The 19,182-nt window shown below is 41.6% G+C and overlaps 1 protein-coding gene across 3 annotated transcripts; it reads right to left on the reverse strand.

The window, feature by feature from the left end:
- Positions 1-1,862: 1,862 nt before the first annotated feature.
- Positions 1,863-18,557, reverse strand: LOC124138892 (tripartite motif-containing protein 2-like). 3 transcript variants are annotated; one of them, XM_046505782.2, is made up of 6 exons: positions 18,059-18,557; positions 8,545-8,836; positions 7,854-7,985; positions 6,314-6,469; positions 5,904-6,020; positions 1,863-3,945 (listed from the first exon to the last, which is right to left on the reverse strand). In XM_046505782.2, the coding sequence occupies exons 1-6, from the start codon at positions 18,200-18,202 to the stop codon at positions 2,300-2,302; spliced, it is 2,487 nt and encodes an 828-aa protein (XP_046361738.2). In that variant the 5' UTR covers positions 18,203-18,557; the 3' UTR covers positions 1,863-2,299. The 3 variants fall into 3 exon arrangements, with proteins under 3 accessions (XP_046361738.2, XP_046361739.1, XP_046361740.1); XM_046505783.2 differs by lacking the exon at positions 6,314-6,469; XM_046505784.2 differs by lacking the exons at positions 5,904-6,020; positions 6,314-6,469.
- Between the last annotated feature and the right edge of the window lie 625 nt (positions 18,558-19,182).

Here is a 19,182-nt window from a genome sequence, read left to right on the forward strand (position 1 = left end):
AAAGTTTGGTTTTCAATATTGTAGTACATGTAGGGAATCAAGTCACTAAAACGCAACTGCTATAAAAAAGTATGCATTCCATGCAAAAGTTGACTTTTATGCAAGCCCCATGGTTATAAAAAGATGTGCGTAAACAGGATTCCGTATGCATTGTTTAGCATTTTGCTGACAACCACTCAGAAAAAAACAAAATTACGCATTTATTCAACATTACGAAATGCCACGCCTGTCCGAAAATTAGCGTCTGCGAGCCATTGGTATGCTTGAAGCAGGATCGAGTCAACATGATGTTGTAAGACAATGTAACACCATTTGGTGTTTATGGCAACGTTGGCAACAGATGTATGCAGTCAGAGACCATCCTTGCAGTGGCAGGCCACGCGTAACCAATAATTGACAAAACAAATGGATTCGAACAACACACCTACGAAATCGATTCCAGCCAGCAACAGTGACTGCAAGAAGCATCCCATACCTTCGACGAAACGTATGTCGTCGCACAAGATGTGTAGGGATTGTCGCCAGAAGACCCGCCAGGCGTCCCATTTTGACCATCAAACACGTCTACAGTGGTGCAGACAGCAACTACGTTGGACGGCCATGCAGTGGGGAATAGTTCTAGTCACTGACGAGTCTCGTTTTCACCTCAGCCACAGCGATGGACAGATTCGAGTGTACCGACGTCGAGGTGAACGTTACGTCAATCCAGAGACCATATACCGATATGGTATATGGTCTCTGGTCAATCATTGTGTCATGGAAGAAGATCGGTTTGGGAGTTGCAGCGTTATGGTATGGGGTGGGATTACAGCAAGACAGGGGACCCGTTTGATAGTGGTAGAGGGTAATCTCAATGGACAGCGCTACCACGATGAGATCATCGGCCCTGTTGTTCTACCGTTTTTGCATCGTCATGGCCCATGCATTACCTTTCAACATGTCAACGCCCAGCCTTATATTGCTCGACTTGTTCAGGATTATAAAACATAAAAACATAACTTTGCATTAAATCTTATGCAATGTCACAGGAACTTTTGTTGTTCAGTATAGATACAGGAATATATTTGTCTCACTGGTCGCAGTGCAAAGTTGGGGCCGACTTCTACTGTTACAATCAGTTGCATACCTGGTACTGTGACAGCCAGTGGATTGTGTGTCAACTGCCAAGACTCCAATGGGCACTTCTCAGACTGAGCCTGCCGTGATAAGGCTGCTTGTTCCAGGTGTAGAAGGAATTTAGACAGTCGTTCCTGTCTGTGACAACTGTATTTGTACCATCCACCACCATTATAGGTTAAGTGAGCTAAGACAATGAAGAAAATTGGTTCATTGTTTTTCTTTTCCGATTAACCAAAGGCTAGACCATGGGAATGGCCACCCATGTGGGTTGACCTAGACAATGCAGTAAGGAGAAGTGTTCTTGAGCCTGACATCACTGCTTGCATCTATATTTGAAAACATTTGGGTCACAAAGGTTCACCACACAACACATCAATATAGACACCTTAATTTATAAAATGAAGTAATGTTTTAGAATTGTCATTATACTCATTTTATTTTGTACATCAGGCTGTTTAACATGTTTAAAGTAACATTCTGTCCTTTTGGACAAAATGTTTTGGTTCAAGCACAGCCAATCAATTATCATATAAAAACATGTCTAATGTTTTGTGGTCCCATGAGCAAATCCATTGTAATCTGACATCAACACATGAAAATAGTGAGTGAGTGAGTTTGGTTTAACGCCGCTTTTAACAGTATTCCAGTTATATCACAGTGTGTCAGCTTAATGTGGGAGGAAAGCCCTAAGTGATGCAGGAGTCAGATGTTTACTACTTCGGTGAAACCCAAGTGCACAGCTATGGTGCTGACAAACCTAGAAGCATAATCTGGGTGAACCAGGATTTGAACTGACAATCATAGGTTTCTGGTGTGCCCAAGGGATGCAAATCACAGCGCCTTAGACGACTGGGCCACCCATGCCCCCTCAACACATGAAAAACCTTCAATACACTTAATTGTAGTTGTATGGTTTCTGTATTCTGAAGTTCATATGTGTTTAGTATACAACCTTCACTTCTCTATACACTCAATCAACACTTGATCAGGAATTGAAGGTGCATTTAGCCATGAAATTCTTCAAATCCGACATCTGTCAAATCTGATATTTTCCACAGTCTTAGCATTGACAGATTACAAGGTCTGCTGTCTTTAGTTCTTGTTATACCTATACATAGCTATATTACCTTGATTGATCTACACAATACCACTAGGAAAGGCATTACTGCCAAATCCATTGTCAACATAAATACACCTTTACAACTTCTTGAAACTGCAGAGAAACATATATCCGACTGCGCCCATCTACATCAACTCCTAACGGTTTCTCAATACCGTCCTCTTTTGTCAGTATGTTTCTTACAAATTCTCCTGACTCATTGAGATGGATGACACAGTTTAGAGAGAAGTCTGTAACCAGGATGTCACCTGTGCAGGTACTTGTGATACCCTGAGGACACTTCAGTGCGTTGTCTCCAGCAGGCCTGTAAGTGAACACCACCTTTCCCCTGGGGGTCAGACAAACAACACATTTGGTTGCCCCGTCAGACACCAGGATGTTTCCTTTCCTGGTGGTACAAAGGTAGTTGGGACACTGTAATGTCCTTTTACAACTGAGGAGTGGATTGAATGAAAACAGCACATTTCCACACATATCCACAATATCCACACAGGGAGGAGACTTGGAACCTACTGCTACTGTATACGGGGTCAGATATGTTATACCCCAGTACTGTTTGTTGGTTTTGATGGTTGACACAAGCTCCAGGTCGGGGGTGACTTTCACTGTTATAATCTGTTTCATGCCTGGCACAGTGACAGCCAGTAGTGGTTTGTTTGTCAACTTAGTCAGACTCCACGGGGCACTACTAAGACAGAGCCTGCTGCGACAATGTTTGTTGTTCCTGGTGTAGAAGGAACTCAGCTTGTTGTTGATCCTGTCCGTGACTATAACTGTATTCATACCATCCACAATCAACACAGTCACATCAGCAACCCATCCTTTATTTCTGGCTCCAGCTACTTGGACATCTATGGTGTCTAGTAACAAAGGATTGTCCTCCAGATTCACAACACCCTCATACAGGACCTCTAGTTCACCCATCTTTAGATCCCTTACTTCCTGTTTCAGTCTCTTAATGTCATGGTGGAATGTGATCTTGGCGATTCTTCCTCTTTCCGTCACTTCCATCTCTCGAGGAGCTTCCACCTCCTCTGCTCCACACCGCAGATACACCTCATACACTTCCGAGTCACACTCAGATTGTAGAGCCTGGTCTATCACCTTAGCATGTATTTGGCACATGTGTGCTTTCAACTCTTTTGACTTTATTTGTTCTCTCAGTTGTCCAATGTGTTTGTTGGACATCTCTTTAAGTTCATCAAGAAGTTTTCTTTCGTTTGATTTGATCTGTTCTATGGCATTCTGTGTAACTAGCATTATGTCTTCTTCCATTTGTGCATATCGACATGCTTCTCTACTTAATGTCGATTTCAATTCATCAGTTTTGGGTTTCAGGTCTTCTTGCCTCTTTGATAAAGCCTCTTTTTTCTTTATGAGTTCTGTTAACATGGTGAACAGGTCTGACTCTATCCTGACAACTGAATCACATTCATTGTGATATAAGATGCGACATTTGCGACATATTGTCTTCTTGCAATCCTTACATACTAATTCTATGCAATATCTTTCGTGTATATTACACATGGCTTTTCGCCTTTTTTGGATCTCTCCATACAGGTTAGTAACGTCATGGTAATGAGTAGAAGGGAAGCGACTGTGTACTCTGACACATTTCTCGCAGAGTGCGTCATCACAGGCCCGGCACCAAACAGCAGCTGGAGTTGTCTCCCCTCTGCCTTTACAATATGCACAGTTGGTTGTATCTGGAATGCATTGATAAAAATATGAACTGTTTCTTAACATTTCAACTCAAACAAAAACCTGAATAGAATTTTACTAATGCCATAACCTGATACTGATTGTTGCAAATCATTGCCAGGACTAAACATGGATTTTTAGCATGTGACCTCATAATAAACTGAACCGCAAAAGAAACTTCACCCCAAGTAACATTGCATGAAAAGTTGTCATTTAAATATATGGGTAATTTTTGTCAAAGTTCCCAAATTAAACATTACCTTGTCCGGAAAAATAAAATTTGATGATGAAAAAAAAAGCAGATGACAATAAAACTGATCGCCGAAACACATCATTGCAACGGCCATGGTAACCCGAAGCAAGTGAGTTCCGTGCAAATTGAAATGCACATGCCTTCCCCAATTTCTTGCCCAATAAAAATCCACGCAGATCGGATAACATTCATTCGTCATTTAATTGCTACCATATGCCAAGATTGACATGAAATCAGCGACGATTGCAAGCTGGACAAACCGCCCGGCAAGTAGCCAGTGCATTTCAAGTTCATGTAAGGACCATATACAGGCTCCATCAACGGTACCAGACCACCAACTACAGATGACCGACCATGTAGTGGAAGACCCAGGGTCACCACCTGACGTCAGGACCGTCAGATTGTGCGACAGTATCTTCAAGATTGGTTTGTTACTGCTGTGGAAACTGCTTGACAATTCGTTGACAATTGACGAGCAGACACCTCCACTGTCACAGGCCACACAGGACTCATTCTGACACCACATCATCACGGGGACCGTTTCCAGTGGGCAAAACAGCACCAGCATTGGCGCTGTGCCGAGGTGAGTAACCCTAGCAACGCTTGCCATAAGCAAAGTGTGCATGGTTGGTGTAGCGCAGGTGACAAGAAATGTAGGATTTTGTGCCATCTGTCCCTCCAGAATTGAAAATAGTCTATCTGGAAAAGTCTTCTTTTAAGAGTGTATACAATATTGATATACGCAACTCCATCTGACGCCAAATCTAGTAGTATTTAAAAACACATGAATATGTTATACATGTATACGTAGCTGAAAATTGTAAAGAATTTGTCGACCTTGGCAGGCAAACAATTGTAACACAAATTCAAAATGGCGGACCATGAGTATCTGACATGAAAATAGGTCTTTTTACGCCTAAATGATCCACATTAATCTACACAACATGGTGAAAGTAATACTAAAGGAATACATCACCCATCGCAGATCAATTTAAGAATTAGAGTGGAAAACGGAAGGTCTAAATTAATCTAAATCATTTGTAAATGGAGAGCTCTGCTGGGACACGTCCAAGCTGTAGCGCGACAGGCAGTGATGTGAAGAAGGTGACCTTGCCCATATTCAAGGTCACATGACAGCAGCGGTTGTCAGTAAAAGTGGGACTTCAGAAAAACAACTTTATTTCTTCACACGAGACTATCACCATTGCGCGGTACTTCTTGTTGTCTTAAGGCAAGCAGTGAATGCATTAAGGAGTAATGCAGGATAAGTTAAAAATAACACAACAAGAGTTTGCCACTTACATGGCTATATTCCCTGCCCCTGTTGCAGAATTTATGACATAATTACATCTAAACAAACCCTAACCTTTTTTAACCGAGGTTGAACTTGTCATGGAAATTGTAAAAAATAGAAGAGTTTGGAACCTAAGTCCATCTTGCTGCCATGGAAACGTAAAAAAAAATTAAAAAAATAAAATTTCTAAATAGCAAAAGGCACCAGTTCAGCATGTACCTGACAAACCTGCAAAGTTTGATGAAAAAATATTGAACAGTTTATGAGTAATGCTCCGGAAAGGAAAAGTGACGGACGGTCGGAGCCCGTTTCTATATCCCCCGCCAACTTTGTTGGGCGGGGGATAATTATACATCATTATACAATAATAAGGAAATGCGACTGCACACTGATGTTTAAGAGGAAGAGGAATTTACCACTAGGTTCTGAGTCAGGCGAATCCACAGGCTCCAGAATGACATTGCATGGCTTGACATCGGCTGATTCCTCCACTGGACTCTCAGGTTCAGGTTCATCATCATCATCAGATTGACCTGACAAGATTCATTTGATGACGTCAAGCCCAAAAGACATTGTCAAATTACATATAACACTGCGCTTAGTGACAGTACAGCAAATAATGTGAAACCATTAAAACATGTTGGAGGCCAAACTGTGTTGTGCCATTACTGTGATAAATGTCTTTATATGATTCTACTGTACACTTGTCAATCTCACCTCTTTATATTAAAAAACATAACATCTTTATTATACAATTATACAGACATCGTTATACAATAATAAGAAAATAATTGAACACTGATGTTTAAGAAGAAGAGGAATTTACCACTAGGTTCTGAGCCAGGTGAATCCACAGGCTCAAGCATGACACTGCATGGCTTGACATCGGCCAATTCCTCCACTGGACTCTCAGGTTCAGGTTCAGGTTCAGGTTCAGGTTCATCATCATCATCATCATCATCATCATCATCTTCAGATTGACCTGACAAGATTCATTTGATAACGTCAAGTCCAAAGGACATTGTCAAATTAAATATAACACTGAGGTGACAGTACAGCAAATAATGTGAAACCATTAAAACATGTTGGAGACCAATTTGTGTAGTGACATTACTGTTAAGGGTGAAACGATACACCGATATTCCGATGCATCGCAATACTTGACCCACGGTACGATATACGATAAATGTGGGCCCATTTATTGATGCGCCACGATACGGAACGCAAATCTCAAGTACAGCTATTGTGCCTTTCAATAAACCGCTAACTTGGTTATAGCGCGCGGTAACGCATGGCTCCCCAAAACGTACTTACATATTTAATAAGCTCAGGTTTTACACTGACAGATGTTTTTCCCCATCTCAAAAAACATTATCAGCTGATCACCGCAAACACATTACACCGGAAATACCAGTCAGCAAAACCGAACTGAAGTACACAATTCAATACCATCATCATACTATATTGTTATTAAAACGTGTTCATTGTATATCTGGACATGTGTTTATAATATATTTTATTAATTTTATTCAAACTTTCATTTAATATTGTTTTAATAAAGTTAGGTGAAATCGTGTGTGAAGAGATACAGCAACCACGGTCAGATAACAGCTTTTGACGCATTGAAACGATCTTTAGTAGCTAAAGAATGGATACATATGTTAAAAATGACATACTTTGACTCGTTAAAAGTCATGTTTGTGGAAATTTGGCAAATATCTTTCAACAAAACATTTTCGCAATCGAAATACCTGTCGTGGGGAAGTCCCTACGGTGACTGGTCAAATTGTTCCATACATAAAAATGCCACGCTTGTGGTTTTTATAATTTTAAATACATAGAGTAAAAGCTGCAACTAAAGTAACACGATATTGGAATATATTATTCCTGATAAAACAATTATTTCAGATACAATTTCTTCGACCACTGCATACAAATTCTTTGAAGTTGTATAACAGGTGAAGTACATTAATTATTTTCTGGTGTTTGAACTTTGAATTGTTTTGAAGGAAAGTTAGAGAAAGTTCCACTTTGAAGCTTAACAAATTCAGTAATCTGTATTCAGTATTATAAAATAATGTTGAATGTTCCAAAATCATGAAAGGTTCAATCTTGACATGCTTTAAGTCTTGTTTTTGTATCATTGCGACCAGAATATCGAGATGCGTATCGTATCGTGACCTTCCTGTATCGTTGCAGCCCTAATTACTGTGATAAATGTCTTTATACGATTCTACTGTACACTTGTCAATCTCACCTCTTTATATTAAAAAACATAATATCTTTATTATACAATTATACAGACATTGTTATACAATAATAAGAAAATAATTGAACACTGATGTTTAAGAAGAAGAGGAATTTACCACTAGGTTCTGAGCCAGGCAAATCCACAGGCTCCAGCATGACACTGCATGGCTTGACATCGGCCAACTCCTCCACTGTACTCTCAGGTTCAGGTTCAGGTTCATCATCATCATCATCATCATCAGATTGACCTGACAAGATTCATTTGATGACGTCAAGCCCAAAGGACATTGTCAAATTACATATAACACTGCGCATAGTGACAGTACAGCAAATAATGTGAAACCATTAAACATGTTGAACCATTAAAACATGTTGGAGGCCAAATTGTGTTGTGCCATTACTGTGTAAAACTTCTTCATACTCTTCTACTGTACAATAGGCAATCTCTCCTCTTTACATCATAAAATATAATAGCTTTATGTAATAATGAGGATTGAGTTTAACATCGCTTTTGACGGTATTCCAGTTAGCGTGTCAGCTTAATGTGGGAGGAAAGCCCAAAGTGGTGCAAGTCTCAGACGTTTACCACTTCGGTAAAACCCATTAGCACGCGTATGGGGCTGACAAACTTAGAAACATAATCAGGGTGAACCGGGATTCGAAACCACAATCATGGGTTTCTGGCGTGCCAAAGGGACACAACTCTGCACCGCGAATTGCGGCTCCCGATGACTGGGCCATTCGTCCCCCCTGTAATAATGAGGAAATGTAACTGCACACTGGTGTTCAAGAAAAAGATGATTTTACCCTTAGATTCTGGATTAAATGAACCCCCAAGTTCCTGCAAGACAACGACTGGCTTAACATCATTCTCCAGTGCCTCCACTGGTCTCTCAGGCTCAGGTACTTTCGTCAACTTGCTGCAGAATGGGCAGATGAGAGACTTGGCGCTGATGGCTTCTGGTCTTGTTTTGGTGTAGTTGACGACACAATTACGACAGAAGGTGTGATTACACACAAGTGTACAGGGATTGACAAATACCTCTGTACATAGTGTACATGTCTGGAAGTGCTCTGTCGGCTTCTGGGAGGTCGCCATCTGGAAGGAGTGAGTGAGATAGTTGGGTTTAACACCTGTGATTTTGGATGGAGATGAGATATTTTGTTCAGCAAAAGCTGCAAAACCAAATATTTATTTACTCAAACCCGTGGGCTTGAATATTTTATTTAGAAATACACCTGCAACAGCGTAACTTTGGTGGCAGAATTCTGGGACAATATATTTTTTCAATTACAGTACCATCAATGATCTGAATCATTGTTCCAAGACATTCAATGATTCATGCCACCGTGGTCTTTTTGTAACAGTTTTTTTATTAGTCAGCATTCCCGTTTACCGGTAATTACCAGTTTTTCCCCGGTAAAATTAGGCTTGGGCCGGTAATTCATGTGACTGACTGCCAGTCCCTGTGGATCGGCAAATAAAGTACCTTATAAATCTTTGTTGGTGAACGAAACATAGGTGATATACATATAAGTATATTTTTCGAACAAAGTCAACTTGTCCATCGGGGCTTCCCCTTGTCTATTTCTAGGTTAAATATCCATTCGTAGCGACTTTTGTCTAGAAATATTTAAAAAAATGAGAGAAAATTGTGACTGAAGTTTGTGTGAATGACGTAAAAATCTAACTAAGTTCCTTCAGAGATGACATCTTTGCACTGAACATGATGTTGAAAGAGTTAAAACCTAATAATTTTCATGCATTTTTGTTATTTGTTGAAAGTTGGGACTGGCAAAAATTAGTGGGGACTGGTCCGCAAGGACTAGCAGTTTCTAAAGCCAGCAGGAACACTGTTAGTAATAATATGATCTCCGTTATTTGTCATCAAGATATACAAAGCCCTCTCTGCACAAGGACCAGGCCATGGCCTGTAAATGGAAAGTAATTTGATAACTTGAAACTCCATCTCTGCTCAGATACAAGCAAATTCAGACTACTGGAGGATATAGTAAATGGGGCTTGTGGGTAATTGAATAGAAAGTCCGTGCATTTCTATTATTATTTATTCAACAACATTATAAGCTGATCATATGTCATATTTGGCCTACTTGTTCCTAAAGTTCCTGATTCCTGTATGTTGTTAGTTGTTCAGTTATTTACTGTAGAAAGACCATGTTTTTCATATTCAGTATTTATTTGTTTGTTTGATTGTTGTTTAACACTGCACTCAGCAATATTCCAGCAATATTCCAGCCATATGACAGCGGTCTGTAATTAATCGAGTCTGGACAAGACAATCCAGACTACCCCTACCACATCATTCTCTTTCTTTAGAGCTGACAGGATAGAGGAGCTGTAATGTGGGGATGATTGGGAGGGCATATAGTGTGTGATATAGGATAAGTATAGAAATATACAATTTATTGTAAAAAAAATAAAATTTTAGAAACTCATCCTATCTCACATTTATCCCACATTGGAAAATGAGCCGCAGATACCCTACCCTGTAATAGACTATAACCGTGAAACAGACACAAGGGCTGGTGCTTAACAGGGAGATAAATAACACTCCATAACACTGCCTAGTGTAGTAAAGACAAGAACCTGTGAGCCTGAAAACACACCAAAACAGGTGATATGATCTCTATATGTTAGACAGATGTAACAGCATGAAATCGGGAATACCCTGCGGTACACGTTTTCACGTATGACATCATTTTATGAATGATTGCATAGCTGAACATATTTTACAGCTTACAACTAATAATCGATCCAGAAGGCGTCTTCAGTCAATCGATTCTACAAGACTCTGGTGGAGAAAAGGGTGCACCTGCTTGGCATCTTTTTTAACACATAGTTGAAGTCAATCAAGCCTGAGGGATTTAAGAGGAAGAGGAAAGATAATGTCCAGAAGGATCTTCAAGCCAATAGCAGACAGCACATGCTCATACCAGTCAGCAGTCTTGGTTTTGAGGGTGGGAGTAGCCGGAGCAGGAGAGATCCTGGTGACATCAGCGATCTGCATAGCTTGTAAACGGGGAGCGATACCAAGTCAACGATCGAACCGCTAAATCTGTACAATAATCTTCTTCCGAAAGACAGCGATCAACATGACAAGCAGGGGTGGTCTTTGATGCATTGATACGAGGGCTGGCTGAAAAGTTCTAAGCCTAAGTGGGATATCTCAATTGGATTGAACCAACTTTTGCGACCAACAAGTACAATCATTTAATGAATCATAGACATAAGAACTGCAACTGTAGTGTTATTATTGTCTTTGTACCAGACCATCTTGTGAACCTACCCATTGAAATCACCAGAAATGGACAAAACTGGCTATAGGGCAGTCATCAAGTACCTGCAACTGAAAGGGCTAACTCCAACACAGATACATGCTGACATGGTCTCCACTTATGGGGATGATGCCCCTTCCTTTTCCACTGTAAGAAGTGGGCTGCAGAATCCAAGCGTGGCAGAGAGAGCCTTGATGATGACCCGTGTCCAGGAAGGCCTTCAACAGCAACCATTCCGGAAAACATTACCCGGGTGCATGACATGGTGATGGCTGATCGACGATTGACCACTCGACATATTGCCAGTGTTGTGGGCATCTCTCATGACAGGGTTGAGCACATTATTATTATTATTTGGGAATGACAAAAGTTTCTGCAAGATGGGTGCCAAAGCTCTTGACAGCGGATCAGAAACCCTTTCAGATTCCTGACGTCCTGTGACAATACATGCCGTTTTGAAGCAGATCCCGATGATTTTGTGGCCCAATTTGTAACCATGGATGAGACCTGGATTCATCACTTTCAGCCAGAAACCAAAATTCAGTCTAAACAATGGAAGCATCCGGAATCACCAGCCCCCCCAAAAAGCCAAGTCGGTCCCTTCTGCTGGAAAGGTAATGGCTTCAGTCTTTTGGGATTCCAAGGGTATTCTGCTGATTGACTATCTTGAAAAAGGCCAGACTATCAATGGAAGATATTATGCTGACCTACTGAGAGAGTTGCGTGAAGCTATCAAAGCTAAGCGACGGGGAATGCTCACTAAAGGAGTCCTGTTCCACCAAACAATGCTTCTGTTCACAAATCGGTGGTTGCCATGTCAGCGATCCATGATTGTGGCTTCAAACTCACTGACCATCCCCCTTATTCACCCGTCAGACTTCCACCTGTTTCCCCAAATGAAAAATGAACTAGCCGGTCACCATTTTCCTAGTAATGATGACATCATTTCCGCTGTGAATGACTTTTTTAGGATGGCTGAAGAAAATTTCTTCTTGACCAGCATCCGGGCCTTGCAGCATCACTGGCAAAAGTGTGTAAACCTGGAAGGGGACTATGTGGAGAAATAAAGGAAAACCATCGACTTGGTACGGGTCTTTCACAGTTAGGCTTAGAACTTTTTAGCCAGCACTACGTGCAAGATCAATCAGTTGAAAGTCATCTTGGGAAGGTCAATTAAGAGAGTGTTGATCTCGAATGTGTCGACTTACAGAACTCAAAAGTTGATAGTAGGAATGTCGATCCCTAGAAAAGTGATTCTTAGAGTGTCAATCTCTGGAATATTTGAAAAGGCACGTCGATCTGACAGAGGCGATGGACTGATCCCAACTAAGTCAATCCTTGTTAGCGGTAGATGACAAACTTGATGATTGATCCGGGGCAAGGTTGGAATTGATACTGTTGATTGGGAACAACTGTGTCCTGGTTGGTTGGTTCGACGCCGTCTAGAACAACATGTGTAAAGACAGGGGACAAGGAGCGACTGTTGGATGATCATTGTGAAGCTCTAGGATTGTGAACAGCAGGCGCTGTCAAAGTTGGCTTGGACAAAACGTCCTTAGAGAGAACCATGTGGATGTCTGAAGCTGCTGGTTGCGCCAACGTAGACATGGACCCGAACTAACTGGGTTTTTGTACTGGTACGGAGGGAATGTGATCAGTGCAGAATCTGTCGGCTACCCAGTCTCGGGAGCTAAGTGCTGTCACAACTTTGAGGTCAAACTAAAATAGCGATTTTGTCATTTCGATGAATAAATCAATATAGATCTACCCTCTGTCACGCCTACGACAGTTATAAAAGTGTGCTGAAAGACTCATGATAGGTCCATCTGTACTGAATCCTTGTAAGTTGGTTTGTTTACACATTCTATGCCTCTCAATTTCTTCAATTTGAATCCCCACCATTGGATAATGCTCCCAACCAAATATGGTTGATATCTATCTCTTTGTTCCAGAGAGAAGAAGTTGTTTAAAATAACAACGCCAAATGACCTCTATTTAGCCTTCCCCCTCAGGGTGTGATCAGCCCTTCCATTTGTACAGTTTTGAGTTCTCACCACTGGAGAATGCTCCCAACTCTCTATGGTTGATATCTATCTCTTAGTTTCAGAGAAGAAGTCGTTAAAAGCAATAACGCCAAATTACCCCTATTTGGCCCCACCCCTCAGCCCCTTGGGGAGTCAGCCCTACCATTTCTCCAATTTGAATCCCCACCAATGGCGAATAAGGTTTATTTCTAACTCTTAGTTCCAAAGTAGTCATTTATAGCAACATAGCCAAATTACCGCTATTTAGCCCTGCCCCGCAGTCACGTGGGAGTGAGTGAGTGAGTATGGTTTTACGCCGCTTTTAGCAATATTCCAGCAATATCAGGACGGGGGACACGTCACGTGGGAGGGTCAGTGCTACCATTTGTACAATTTTAAATCCCCACCACCCGGGGATGCTCCCAGGCAAATTTCGTTAATTTCCAATTAGTGGTACAGAAGAAGAAGTCATTTGAAAAAATTGTTGTCGTACGAACAACATACGCCACCGTATGGCATAAGCTCAACTTGGTCCTTTGGACCCGGTGAGCTAAAATTTGGCGTCCTGGGTTTCAAAAAGATAACGGTGTACATGCAGCCAGTTTCCTGTAGAATGAGTGACATGACCACCAGTGCATTAGTCCGTCGATCAACGTGACATCTGATGCATGTAAATAAGTTGGAAAAGTCAAATTTCTGTTGATTGCACTAGTAAAACTGTGGAGCAAGATCCAGTCTATTTTCATTACCTTGATAACATCTATCTTAAGAGGGTAATATTTCGATCTTGTAAGTTAATAAAATGAATAAGTTAGCAATCTTCTAGAGCAACAGATAGAACGAACATCGAGGATAGAGCCCAGTGATTCCGTAATGTCTCCAACCCGACATAGTTAATCTGATCGAGGCAATGTGTAGGTGAATGAGTGAGTGACAGAGTATGATTGTTGCAAGATTCCAACAGGATGACATTGATTCATTGACATTGACTCTTCTATAAATGTCAATGCAATAGAGTTAACCATGTTAACCAGTCTTGATCATACAGTAGAGTGGGTGGTCAGCTGAATGCGGGACTGTAAAAGGCGGTCATGTATCTTCACGCACACTGGCAGGGGTCATCATAAAGGCGGGAAAATGGACTGTGAGGAAGGAAACAGATAGTGTGCATGTGTCCTCCTTCATGTGATGGTCGATGATGTGGTATTGAAAAAAAAGAGACGAGGGAGGCACTATAACAATGGAGGCACTATAACAATGGAGATCAGGTTTCTTGGTTGATGATATTACAGAATTCTTGAATGAAGCCTTGAAACTCTGATCCGTCAAATACTTGACACAGTTTTCCCGTTTACTGTTAATTACCAGTTTTTCACCGGTAGAGTTAGGCTCGGATTTGTAGTTCATGTGACTGTCACATGACTAACATTTCGCTTTGCTTCAAGGTTAAATATATATTTGTAACGACCTTGTCTTAATTAAAAACTTCACATATAAAAGTAATCCCATATATGATATACAACGGACAAATGCATCAGAGAAGGTAATTTTTAATCATTAATGTCCAAAGAAGGATTTTAATTAACGGTGGTAACCATAATTTGTTCCAAGCACCTACGGTATTCGGTAATAACATCAACAGTTTAAATCATAAGTCCCAAGCACGAGAATCTGATGGCACACAAGTTCAGTAGCGTGTATGGCCACCATGTGCGGTGACAACTGCCACACATTGTTGCTGAAAAATGGTGCCAAGGCCTTGCAAATTCTGTGGTTGGTTCTGGAGAGTGCGCAGACTTCTGCCAAGAGCATCCCAGACGTGTTCGATGGGATTGAGGTGTGGAGACCTTGACGACCAGTCCATGACGTTGACTCCCGCATTCTGAAGGAAATTCCTTGTCAAAATTGCTGTGTGGGGTCTGGCATTGTCGTGTTGGAAGATCAAACCGGGTCCATGTGCTGCCATAAAAGGCAGAAGTTCTGGTGCCAGTATCTGGTCGCGGAAAGCAGCAGCGTTGAGGTTGCCATGGATGACAAGAAGCCTGGAACGTGCATTGCCACAGAAAGCACATTGCCACATGACACTCCTGCCTCGAAATCTGTCAACTTCCTGTACACAACACTGAAGACAACTTGATTCCAATTCCTCTGAGTACATCGTAAGTGTCGCTGTGCCCACAATTGACGTTGACGTCTGTGTAATTGAGTCAGAATCGGCCCGCAGTATGGCCGTCGTGCTTGAAGGTGAGCAGTTCTCTGACGGTTTCAAACAGTTTGCGCACTGTACAGTTCATTTCTGGTTGATGTAGGCGTCAAAAATCGGTTACGGAGGTGACGTTAGACAATCTGACGATCCTCTGCATGTGACGTCACATGTGGTCGACTTGGCCGAGGGCGATCAGCGGTGGTACCCACTTGCTGTAGACGCGTCTGTAAATCATAAACAGTCAGTCAACTACAACCCATCGTCCTTGCGACTCCAGCTATGGACGTTCCGGTCTGCAACATGCGTGGCATGACAAATGGCCATAAAGACTTTTGTTTTCTTGTGTTTTTCTTTTTTTTTGTTAATGACTGCTAACAAGTTTGGCTGAAAACATGTGCAGTATTTTGGCCACGTGACCAGTTGCACGTGAAAAACCACTTTTGTCACTATAGTGCTGTGCACATGATTTTGATCGATTCACCTGCATGAAAAAGGGTGTTATCTGAAGACAATACACGGCCATTACTGTTTAAATACACAATAAGGGCCCACAATGATATCTGGTCAAAATGTTAAAATTGTGAAGTTTTTAATTTGATTCAGTATATATATCTAAAAAAAGAGAAAATTGTGACTGAACTTTGTGTGAATGATGTGTAGATTGAACTAAGTTACTTCAGAAATGATGTCATGGTATTGAACATGATGTCAAAAGTATTAAAACCATGTAATTTTCATACATTTTTGTATTTGTTGAAAGGGACTGACAAAAATTAGTGGGGACAATTGCAAAGACAGGTTATAAATCCATCTTGGAATCTTGGAGCATTGGTGACATTGTTTATAGATAGAACATGTGCCCCAATATCGATGTCCACTTACGTCACTTCATAAGCGGAGAGTATTGATGTTGACCCCCTAGTTGATCCGTAGGCGATGAGAATCAATTTCGATCCTTAGAACTTAATATAGAAGATTGGTATCAATGTTGATCTACTAAACGGCCAGAAGAGAGATATGGGTAGAAGCGATATCGATCAACTGCAGAACTGTCAATCTGAATGATTGTTGACCAGGAACGAACCCAGAGGATGAGTGAGTGAGTGAGTTGGGTTTAACGCCGCTTTTAACAGTATCCAGTTATATCACGGCCTGTCAGCTTAATGTGGGAGGAAAGCCCGAACTGATGCAGGTCTCAGACGTTTACCACTTCGGTGAAACCCACGAGCATGGGTATGGTGCTGACAAACCTAGAAACATAATCGGGGCGAACCGGGATTCGAACCCACAACCATAGGTTTCTGGCGTGTCCAAGAGACGCAACTCTGCACAGCGAATCGCGGCACTTTAGACGACTGGGCCACCTGTGCCCCCCCCCCACAGGATGAGATGAAAGTTGATGTCAAACCTGATGTCACCCTGCACCCTGTGTCGCTCAAGGAAGCATGACGATTGTCAGCGGTACAAAAGTGATCCTGGTTCCGTCGCCTGTTTAGCAGAAATAGAGGACATACTTGTGTGACCGTTCAGCTTATCAAAATCAATCCTGATGTCAATCCCTGGGTGGCGTATAACAATAGTAATCAGACATAGATCTATGATCCATATACGATGGGTACCAATGTTTAACAGGCAAGTGATGCATAAGGGTAGAAGCATGTTCAATGGTATCGATCCCAGGGGGAGGGGTATCGATTCGAGCTGTGATAGGTTGGGTAACGGACAGGTGATGCAAAAGCGAAACATGACCATAGCGAAACATAGGCGGAGGGTACTTATCCCAACTGTGTCGATAATCCATGCATTCGCAATGCCAAAGTTGATCTCTGGAGGATGTCTTATAGTCATATCGATAAGGGTTAATTCTGAAGACATCACTGATCCAAATAACTCGTAGTAGAGTGATACCGTGACAAGCAATCTGCAGAGCCGGTATAGTATCATGCTCCGAATAGCTGTGATTGCCCTGACGATTTGAAGTCTTACTCATCAGTAGTTTTGCAGTGAGATCAGAAGAGCAACGATTTCAACGATTAACATTTCACAATTATTTGTGTTTGCAAGTGACCCTGTAAGTTTAATAATAATTTCATTTATTTTACTTCAAAGCATGTGATGTTTTGACAATAAGTTTAGTTGCGCCTCACAGTCAGAAACGGCAAATAAACTGGAGTAGAGGCTCACTTCTAATGTAAACATGTTTTTACATTTCACAATTATTGGTGTTTGCACGTGACCATGTGAATTCAATTGAATTTATTTCAGTACCAAGGTAAAAAAAATAAATAAGGTTCTGTTTTTCATCATGCAAAAGTAGCCGTTTTCCCTTTAGGCGGGGTGACCTTTTCTCCATCGGTGCCGTTTTAGCTATAGTGTGAGTTTGGTGTAACGCCGCTTTTAACAGTGTTACAGTTATATCACGGCTTATTAGCTTAATGTGGGAGGAAAGCCCAAAGTGATTCAGGTCTCAGATATTAGCCACTTCAGTGAAACCCACGAGCACAGGTATGGTGCTGACAAACCTAGAAACATTATCGGGACGAAACGGGATTCGAACCCACAAGCGTAGGTTTCTGGCGTGCCCAAGAACTCAACTCTAGGCCTTAGAGTTAGACGACTAGGGCCACCTGTGCCTCGTTTTAGCTATGTACCCCGTTTGACATGCCTGGAACGGGAACGCAACATGCACCTACCATGCTTAGAGAACGGCTTGTTGGTTGCGAGATGGACAAAACCGAGGGTTTGAGAGCGACCATGGACGCGGGGACTAAATGAATGTTCTGATTACCCTCACCTCATTTGACGCCATCTTGGACGAGAGCGGACGGCTGGTACTGGTTTCCTGCGGTTCCTGGTCACCATCACACCTTGCCCTTTTAGGTTCTGCCTTCACGAACCATCCCTTATTCTGGCCCTTATTCTTCCTTTTCCCGGTCATGCTGCTCCTGTTACGAGCGATATTGTCTGTTCTGCGAGCGAAAATGCTTGGGAAAGACTGCAGAGTCCCCAAACCGGAAGTAACGTTACGGAAGTTTACGAATCAAAAACGTTCCACGCATGCGCACTACTTTATTTACAGTTGAAACGAGGGGAACCAGTCTAAAACGAGGGGATTTTACCCAAATACTGGAGTCGACCCATCGCCGGAGTTGCCCCTGCCTCTGTTGCGTACGCTACGGAATGTTTTGTGCAGCTGTTATCGAAGGGCGGGGAACCCGTCTAACCCCTCGCTTGAATGTTAGACAGGAAAGGAAGGCTGACATTGATGATCCTGAATAACCTTTCCAACAGTTTCAGAGTTACCTCCCTTTATGTTTTAAGTTACAGTCTGTAGCTTTCAATGTAATTTGATCTCAAATGCTTTCAATACAACATAACAAAAGTAGATGTAACACGAACGTTGTGAAATATAACTTCGGGTTGGGGGTTTGTCAAAGCAGGAAATGCAACGTATATAATTTTAATCATAAAAGCGAAACAACACCCAAACGGCTTTGAAAGGATTGAAGTATGGTTCGACTGCTTCTTCGCAGATTTAACATTTGCTTATTACTGATTATCACCGTTTGACTTGTGTTCTGTGCTAAACTCGCTGTGTTCCGATCGGAGGAACGGGAAACCAGATATAATAACAACGGATACAAATTATTGCTATCGGTCAACATCATATCATGCCCAGCAGAAAACTATATCGTATCTCTTCAGAGAATTAGGTGATAACCAATTAAGGCATTGTGACCAGAACAAATACATTGTGCCCCCCCCCCCCACAAAAAAAAAAAAACACACCAAAAAACCAAAACAAAACAAAAACAAAACAACAACAACAAACAAAACAACAACAAAACAAAACACACAAAATACAATAAACAAAGAACAAAACACAAACAAAACAACAACAAAACAAACCCCCCACCC

The sequence above is a fragment of the Haliotis rufescens genome, unplaced genomic scaffold, assembly GCF_023055435.1.
Source record: "Haliotis rufescens isolate VD_foot unplaced genomic scaffold, xgHalRufe1.0.p SCAF_19, whole genome shotgun sequence".
NCBI lineage: Eukaryota > Metazoa > Mollusca > Gastropoda > Lepetellida > Haliotidae > Haliotis > Haliotis rufescens.